This window comes from Eucyclogobius newberryi, unplaced genomic scaffold (genome assembly GCF_026437365.1).
Source record: "Eucyclogobius newberryi isolate DKJ021-1_F unplaced genomic scaffold, fEucNew1.0.hap1 SCAF_6, whole genome shotgun sequence".
In the NCBI taxonomy this organism is placed as follows: domain Eukaryota; kingdom Metazoa; phylum Chordata; class Actinopteri; order Gobiiformes; family Gobiidae; genus Eucyclogobius; species Eucyclogobius newberryi.
Window position 1 is genome coordinate 10,828,874 of NW_027316278.1, and position 8,203 is coordinate 10,837,076.

Here is an 8,203-nt window from a genome sequence, read left to right on the forward strand (position 1 = left end):
TTTATTTTTTATTTATGTATTCATTTATTTATTTTTTATGATTACAATTGCTGGGGGTATAAGGATGTAGTACACTGTAGCGTAGTAAATATATACATAAATAAGCAATACAAAATGTAACTGCCCAGGGCCTTGAGCTCGTGCGTAAACCATGGGCGTGAACCCAACATGTGTACGTTCCGCTATGACGTAAGCACGCACACAGGACGTGAAGTTGCCGGAGAAGAAGAAGCTGGCAGTTTCATGTGTGTTGGGTTTGTAGATATATTCCTTAGATTTTGGGTCATTAAACACATTCGACATCACTTTTACTCATTCGTCACATACCTTAATGTATGCTAGTTGTAAAGACACACTTACCACGTGTTTGCGTTGATGCAGCGATTTAAACATTGCTTCCTAGCTAGCTATAAACAGATTATTGCCAAAGCTAACACGATGACTGACTCTGGGCATGGAACAATAACTGTAATGTTGTGATATCGCATCGTCAAACGTCCCACAAAATATTATCATGGTCTGTTGAGTTTCTTTGCCGAAATGTTTATTGTTGCAGCAACAGCTTAAACACAGAGGGAACTACATAGACCATGATCCTTTGCTCATTTTCAGTGCAGTCTGCATGATCATAAATATTTTAGCGCTTATATACAATGTAATGTAAGTTATGTAATTATTCATAGCAAAGGCTTGTCAAGGCATTTCTAAAGGTAAAAGTAACATATTTTCGTTTCTGTTACCCCCTTCAGAATATTGCAATAAACTTCGTACTGTGAAATGCATATTGTCATCTCTATGAATGACTGAAAGGGCTGTTTATCCTCACGAATTGACTGTCCAATCCCTTCTGCCATTGATGATCATTGTTGCGTCTTGTTTTGTCTCGTTTGCAGCTTTGATCTGGCCGTAGCGATATGCAGAGCTGGTGGTCATGGCTGCGTGGAAGTCCCGGACCCGCAGTCTACAGGTGTTTGACACGGAGCTGAGCGCAGACACCGTGGAGTGGTGTCCTGTCTCCTCCGACCACAACATCCTCGTGTGCGGGACGTACCAGCTACAGAAAGGGGTAGGTATGGCTGAATATGTCCTGGAATAACATCTAGATAGGCATGTTCTCGTTTGGTTTCCCTGCACAGCCATTTACCTTGTCCCACCCGTTTACAGAATGTCCCACTTTTTCATTGATTTGTTGAACACTTGTCCCACCACACTGCCTAACTTGTCCCACCTTTACTACAATTTAAGGTGGTCCCCCTTCGTCTAAGCTCAAGCGGTTTAACTTTTGTTGATATAACATAGCAATCCATACTTTAGGCTTATTGTTGAATCTAAATCCCAAATGTACATCTACTTTATTCATATTGCACAATTTATAAACGAGCAAATGGATGGAATAAATAGATAAATAAAAAAAACAACAACAAAAGGAATAAATGCTCAAAACAAAACATGGCACTAAATGCATCAAATAAAAGTCATATAAAGGACCACACAACTCGTGCAAAGTAAAAAGACGTTTTTTTATGTCATTCTCGTGGTCTATTCCTCAAGTTTGTGACCAGTTCTACAAAACTGAACTTTCTGAATGACAAAATAAAGTTAAATGTGACTAAAACAGCCAGATTTCTTTTTTAAAAAAGGTATATTTTCTGGATGTATATTGAACAAAAATACTTAATTTTGCTTCAAAAATTGTCACGATTATTATTTTTTGTTCTTTATGATTTTACTGTGACCGGAATAATCACCATTATCGATTAACCTAATAATCTTGACATCCCTAATTCTGTTTTGATTTGATTTGTGCCAGTGTTTTTCAAACTCCGAGCTCCTTCTGTTTTTTTAAATTTATTTTGAATCCATTCTATTAATGTTCTGTTCTCCTTTGGGCTAATCCTTGTTTAAAAGTACATGAATCCTGGCATAGTCCTGCTTTAGACTTGGTTTAATACTAGTTTAGAGCTGGAATAGTCCTGCCATACAACTGGTTTAGATCTGGTGGTACTCGGAAGGCCATACATTTTCTTTGATGGTACTTTGTGTGAAACATTTGATCAGGCTAATGCTACATTCTAGATCCATCTGTAAATCTAAAAATGGACAAATGTCTCCTACTGTATGTTGCTGCAGACGGGAGAAGATAATGCCACTCCAAGTCGGACTGGTCGCTTGTACCTCTTTCAGTTTCATCGAGAGGAACCGATGACCCCTCCTCTGACCGAGCTCCAGCGCATGGACACGGCTGCTATTTTAGATCTGAAATGGTACAGCACACGATACTACTTTTCTTCACATGATCAGTAAACGTGGGTTGATTTCCGCTGCTGGTGTTGTAGGTGTCATGTGCCGGTGTCGGAGCGCCCTCTGCTCGGACTCGCTGCTGCCTCTGGAGATCTGCAGCTGTACACGCTGAAAGACACTCAGGTGAGGAGTGCGGCATCAGGCCAATCAAGGTTTCAGGCGAGGAGTCCTTCCTGATTAGCAACGGTTCTCTGCGGTCAAAGCATGATGCAACTTATGAAAATATATACTTGAATGGGAAAAGCGTCCTCACAAAATCCCTTAAATCAGGAAGGAATCATCTGCCTGAAACCCATTTATTAATTTTACCTTTATTTAACCAGGAAAGTTCCACTGAGATGTAGCATCTCTTTTTCAGGGGAGTCCTGGCCCCAGTGGGAGGAGCCTATTGTACATGTTTTTAGTTTTCCCATGTTGACCCTTCAAATGTATGTAAAAAAAAAATAATTCCAGAATCAAGGGAAAATGGGATTTCAATGAAGAGACTTAGATTAACCCCAGAATGTCACGAAATAGGACAAATCAAGTTGGTTTTGGCAAATGAAAAACACTCGGATACATGTGAGTGACATCAGAGCTTGGTTTAAAGATATTCATTGTTGCATTTAATATTATTTGTTTCTTTTGCATTTTTGATGTAGGTAGTATCCAGATATCTTACCGGGACATAAATACTTTACCACCAAATACTTTTTCTGAAGCTCAAATTCAATTTTAAGGTAATCTTTAGTCATAGAAAAGCAAACTAACTGACATTTCTACCTTGAAAATTCAGAGTTGTCGCTTCAGACTTCATCAATCATTGAAATTTAGATCCGTTGTAAGTTACATTCTGATGACGTAGCATTTTAGATCAATCAGTAATAGATTCATTCATTGTCACACATTTTAAAAGGAATATATTTGACTCGTTTGGGAGCGTTTCTATAGATTCGCGTTGTAATTTTCAGCAAGTGGCAGACACAGTACCATTTAGTCTTGTTCTCAGTAGGAAGGCGGCCGGAGACTGCACTCTCTGAGCAGTGCCGAGGTGGGAGCGGAGCGACTGGTGCTGTCTTTAGACTGGTCCACGGGCCGACTGGACAGGTACGTCTTACACACCATCTATGAACAATCTCAAATCTACAGGTGGGTAATACATCAAAATGTAGACGATATTGTGATTTAAATTGTTTCTCTTTTTGACTTATGCATTGTTCATTGTTTTATGTTGCACTGAATCACTGAGACAAGTTCCTATATTTGTGAATTCTGTTCATTGACAATTGCAATAAACTCTTTCTGATTTCTGATTCTGACAAATGAGGGATTACACCGAATTGTGAAATGTTTTGAAGCTATGCAAACGTAGGTACATGCAGTTATATATTGATATTCAAAAAAAAAAAAAGCTGATAAAATAAAAAATAATGTTGTGTTGTAAGCTTTCAAATAATGTGATATTTTGGCACTTTTGTGATTCATTTGACAGACATTTTACATTAGTCCTCAACTGCTACGTTAATAGACATGTTTAGCAGATTTAATTTGAATATCATTACCAGAATACTTAAAAAAATGGCGAGATATACATTTTCTTCAATATCCCCCACCCCATCAACATTTATTTAAACTTAATACTCCCCCTTTTTCTAAATGTTTTGTGCGATACTTGAACCTCAACCAAGACGTTTACACTCACATTTGAGCATATTCTTGATGATTCCCTTTATATTGTCCATCCTAACTTTATATGAATAGTTCTGCTCAGGTTTGTGAATTAAAACTCTTTCTCAAACGTTAAATTAAGGTCAAGTTTAACAATTTTCTCTCTGTCTGTCTGCAGCAGTGACATTCGCGTGGTTTGCAGTGACTCTGCAGGCTGTATTAGCGTGGTGTCGCTGGAAGAGGGCGCTGTAACCATTCAGTCCCAGTGGAAAGCTCATGACTTCGAGGCCTGGATCTCCGCTTTCTCCTATTGGGACACGCAACTCGTTTATACAGGTATTACACCTATCGTACTTGATGGGAACGGCAAATCGATGGATACGAAGCCCATTTCTATCTCTCATTTGGTGTTGGTGTCGATCGTTTATGTGGATGTTGTGTGTTTTTCCAGGCGGTGACGACTGTAAACTTAAAGGATGGGATCTCAGAATGGGTCCTTCATGTCCCACTTTCACCAGTAAACGGTAAAGACACAAATGACGAGTTATACTAAAGGCTAGAGAGATCGTCACCATGGTAACCCATAGAACCCATACCCTGCACCGTCAGTTGATGCTTTTAAGTCTCATTTAAAAAAGTGCTTTCATCCACTGGCGTTTAACCCGTCATGAGAATTGTGTGGTCCTCCTACTTTTTCTTTTATCATTTTGTATTTTTCATATTGTTTTTATTGTTTTACATATTGCTTGTGCTTGTTTTGTACTCTTTAGCACTTAGGAGACTTTGTGTTGGTAAAATGTGCTATACAAATAAAGATGGATTGGATTGGATAGTAATGTCCAGTTCCAGCTCCATGTCTAAAGACCTCGTACATACATTTTTCATGTTTGTACTTTATCTAATGTCCAAGTTCTTTTCATATGAATAACCCATGGACTCAGTTTGAAAATGGATAAATTCAATATACAATGGACAAAATTGGGCTCTTCTTTTGGACGTAGTGTGCTTTAGCCCCTCTTTATTTTCTAATTTTATTCTGTACTTATCCTGTGCTCTCTCTGGTCCTGCCAGGTCTATGCATGTTTGTATGTTTTATGTTTGTTTTTGTTGTTTTATGTTGAATTATTAATTTTTTTAGGTAACACATTCTTCTTATATACAAACTGAATAATGGTGTTTTTACACACAAACCGCTTAATTCTGCATGAAATACTGACCATTGCAGTGTTTTTAGGGTGAATATTCCAAAGAGAAAACAATGTCCTGACATGTCCTGTTTTTTTGTTTAGACATTATTTTCTATTGCCACGGCAACAGAACCCCCTAGCCTTTATTATAACTCATTGGTCTAAATGCTTATGAGTTGATTGGACGTTGATGTTTCATGTGTTTTAAAGGCACTCGATGGGAGTGTGCAGCGTGCACAGTAGTCCACATCGTGAGCACCTCCTCGCCACAGGCAGGTGAGGATCTGAGAGCAAATCAACATGTTTAAGCACCAGAAATGTGAATACTACTGATGCTTTTAGTATCACCATGTTTCTTACTTCTTTATTTGGTGGGATGATACTTAAATATTATAGCTTTACATCAGTCAATTGACAGTTTGTGAAGAAGAGTTTATTTATTTTTTATGAAAATTACAGCAAGTCCTAAAAATACAGAATCACGTTGTTTATGTAATTGTGACATTGATCAACCTTTCCAGGGACTATGTGTGGAAACTAGTGAACACGTATCAATTATGAAAAATCACAAACGGGATTCATTTGGACCTATTATAAACAGCTTTAGAATTATCTTGAGCTTTCCTAGGAATACAAGACCTTAGAATAAAGAAAGTGAACTTATTCTGTGTTAAAGTGCTCAAAAGTACCTGGATATAGCTCAATATATGTAGTCCTTCCATAAGTAGATGAATGTTCCTTGTTTGTTACATTAAGTGTGTGTTGTGTTCCTGTAGCTACGACGAGCACATCTTGTTGTGGGACGGCAGAAACATGAGGAATCCCCTCAGTGACACAGCGCTGGGCGGAGGCGTGTGGAGGCTGAAGTGGCACCCGTCCCATGAGCACCTCCTGCTGGCCGCCTGCATGCACAACGACTTCCACATCCTGCACTGCCAACAGGCTTTAGGTACGATGAATGACTTATGTGGTCTTTTTCAGACGATTAATAATAATAATTTTTAAACCATGATTAGTCGGATCATAAATTAAATCCCATATTATTTATGTACTGCTGAAAACTGAATCGACTGGGCAAAAGGCAAGGCAAGTTTATTAGTAGGGCACAATTTGCACACAAAGTAAGTGTATTACATAACAAAGATGCATTAAAATCACAATACAAACAGATAAAAACGGATAACATTTAATACGTGTAATTCCTCATCTGCCCAGGAGTGGAAAAGTTTAAAAAGTAGTCATCTTGACATCCCTCGTTGTGAATTATCGTTATATTGTGACGTCTCTTCTCACAGTTTTCGTACTAAAAGCAGATCAAGTGACTTGCGACTGACCAGTGTTGGTTGTGTTGTTCCCGCAGAGGGCACCAGTGAAGCCTGTCCCACCGTGGCCTCTTACATCCTCCACAACTCGCTGGCGTACGGCGCGGACTGGTCCCGCCTCTGCTTGGACGACCCCGTCCCCTGCTCCCCCCTCCCCTCCGCACACGAAGCAAAGCGGCCCCAGCCAGAGTCCGGGGGGGTCCACCTCAGGATCCAGTACGAGTCTCCCACCGCCAGCTTCGACACCTCGCTGGAGGACGACATGGGGCGGTACATACCAGACAACGTGGAACCCGCGACCCCCGCTCCCCCCTCCGTCCCCCCGGAGCAGCCCCGTCCCGACACAGACTCCATGTCCTGTTTACTCGCGAGCTGCTCCTTCTACGACCACATGCTGCACGTCTGGAGGTGGGACTGGACTCCAAACACGGACCAATGTTAACTTGTCATTTGTAGCATGTCCTTTGTCACATATGCAAAGCCTGACGTTTTCACTCTTTCAACACGTTTTTACTGAATTGTTTGTTTTCTATTGAGAGCTGCACAATATTGGGAATTATTGCGATATGGCCGTTTCCTTTTCAGTAATATGAAAAGACGTGTATTATACAAATTAGACTTTTTTGAGCTTTTAACCCTGTTCTAACATTGTTCACTCATTTAAAAAGAAATACCTTCAGTTGTATTTAGCTTCATTCACGCTATTTAGCTGACACTTCCCTATGTGTGATGTCATATTCTACCTATGACACAGCTCTGAAATCTTCTGCGCCTTTTTTAAGTCAAGAAAATCCTCGCATTTCTGCCTCAAATCACAGTCATTACAAGTGCATGTCGGCATTAGCATGTCGGGGCAAGCTAGCACTCGCTCAGCTTATCATATCTAATTCTCTCTGCGGCCAGTAGATGGCGCCAAAAGTCAATTGGTGACAAGTCTTTATGCCAAAGTAAAGGTACTCAAGAGCAAGTCCAATTAAGTCTACTACTGATTAATACAACAGCATACTTTTTTTTCCCTTTAAACCAAATATGCTCATGTTTTAGTCAAACCGTGTAAAAAATAAAGTCAAAACTGAGACTGAATCACGTAAAAACTGAGATACATTGTGTCAGCTAATATTGCGATTTCATGACTTTGGCGATGTATTGTGCAGCCCTATTTTCTATGTTTCAATATATTACAGTAGCAAGTTATAGACATTTTTTATAGCTTTCGATGCACTTTGTGGTGGTATTTGAGGTAAATGTTCTCGCAAACATCCGGGTTAAGAAGACGTTTAAAGGGAAGTGGAAGAAGGGATATATTTTTGTAAGAATATGAAGTTGTGCAAAAAAAATTAATCACTTTCTTTTTAAATCCAGATATTTTGACAGCCAAGCAGAAGTCATTTTCAATCTAAAGCTACTGATCCGAGCAGCTAAAAGGGGGAGCTAGATTAGTCCTGAGATTTACACTGAAACTGCTCTGACTTTGTTTCCCTGTTGACCTCGTGTCGGGTCTTTCGGGTCGCAGACAACGAGACTAACATTTGAACAGCCTCAGACCAGTACCTTCAGATTGAAAATGACTTCCACACGGCAGTCAAAACGTCTACAACATCTTGTGATAGTGAAAAATGAAACCAGCATCACCTTCTGTAACTTAAAAACACACATGAAGTTGGCTGAATGAACTCTTTGAGAAACACGATCTCTATCACACTGTGTAAAATGTTTGTTCATCAATAAAAACAAAAAACTCCAGTC

General features: G+C 39.6%; 1 protein-coding gene across 2 annotated transcripts; it reads left to right on the plus strand.

The window, feature by feature from the left end:
• Positions 1-200: 200 nt before the first annotated feature.
• On the plus strand, positions 201-7,070 carry dph7 (diphthamide biosynthesis 7). 2 transcript variants are annotated; one of them, XM_072433687.1, is made up of 10 exons: positions 201-245; positions 894-1,066; positions 2,131-2,264; positions 2,337-2,424; positions 3,293-3,387; positions 4,127-4,284; positions 4,400-4,472; positions 5,346-5,411; positions 5,912-6,084; positions 6,496-7,070. In XM_072433687.1, exons 2-10 carry the CDS (start codon positions 932-934, stop codon positions 6,897-6,899), a joined length of 1,326 nt encoding a protein of 441 aa, XP_072289788.1. In that variant the 5' UTR covers positions 201-245; positions 894-931; the 3' UTR covers positions 6,900-7,070. The 2 variants fall into 2 exon arrangements, with proteins under 2 accessions (XP_072289788.1, XP_072289789.1); XM_072433688.1 differs by having other exon boundaries at positions 233-254.
• The last annotated feature ends 1,133 nt before the right edge of the window (positions 7,071-8,203 follow it).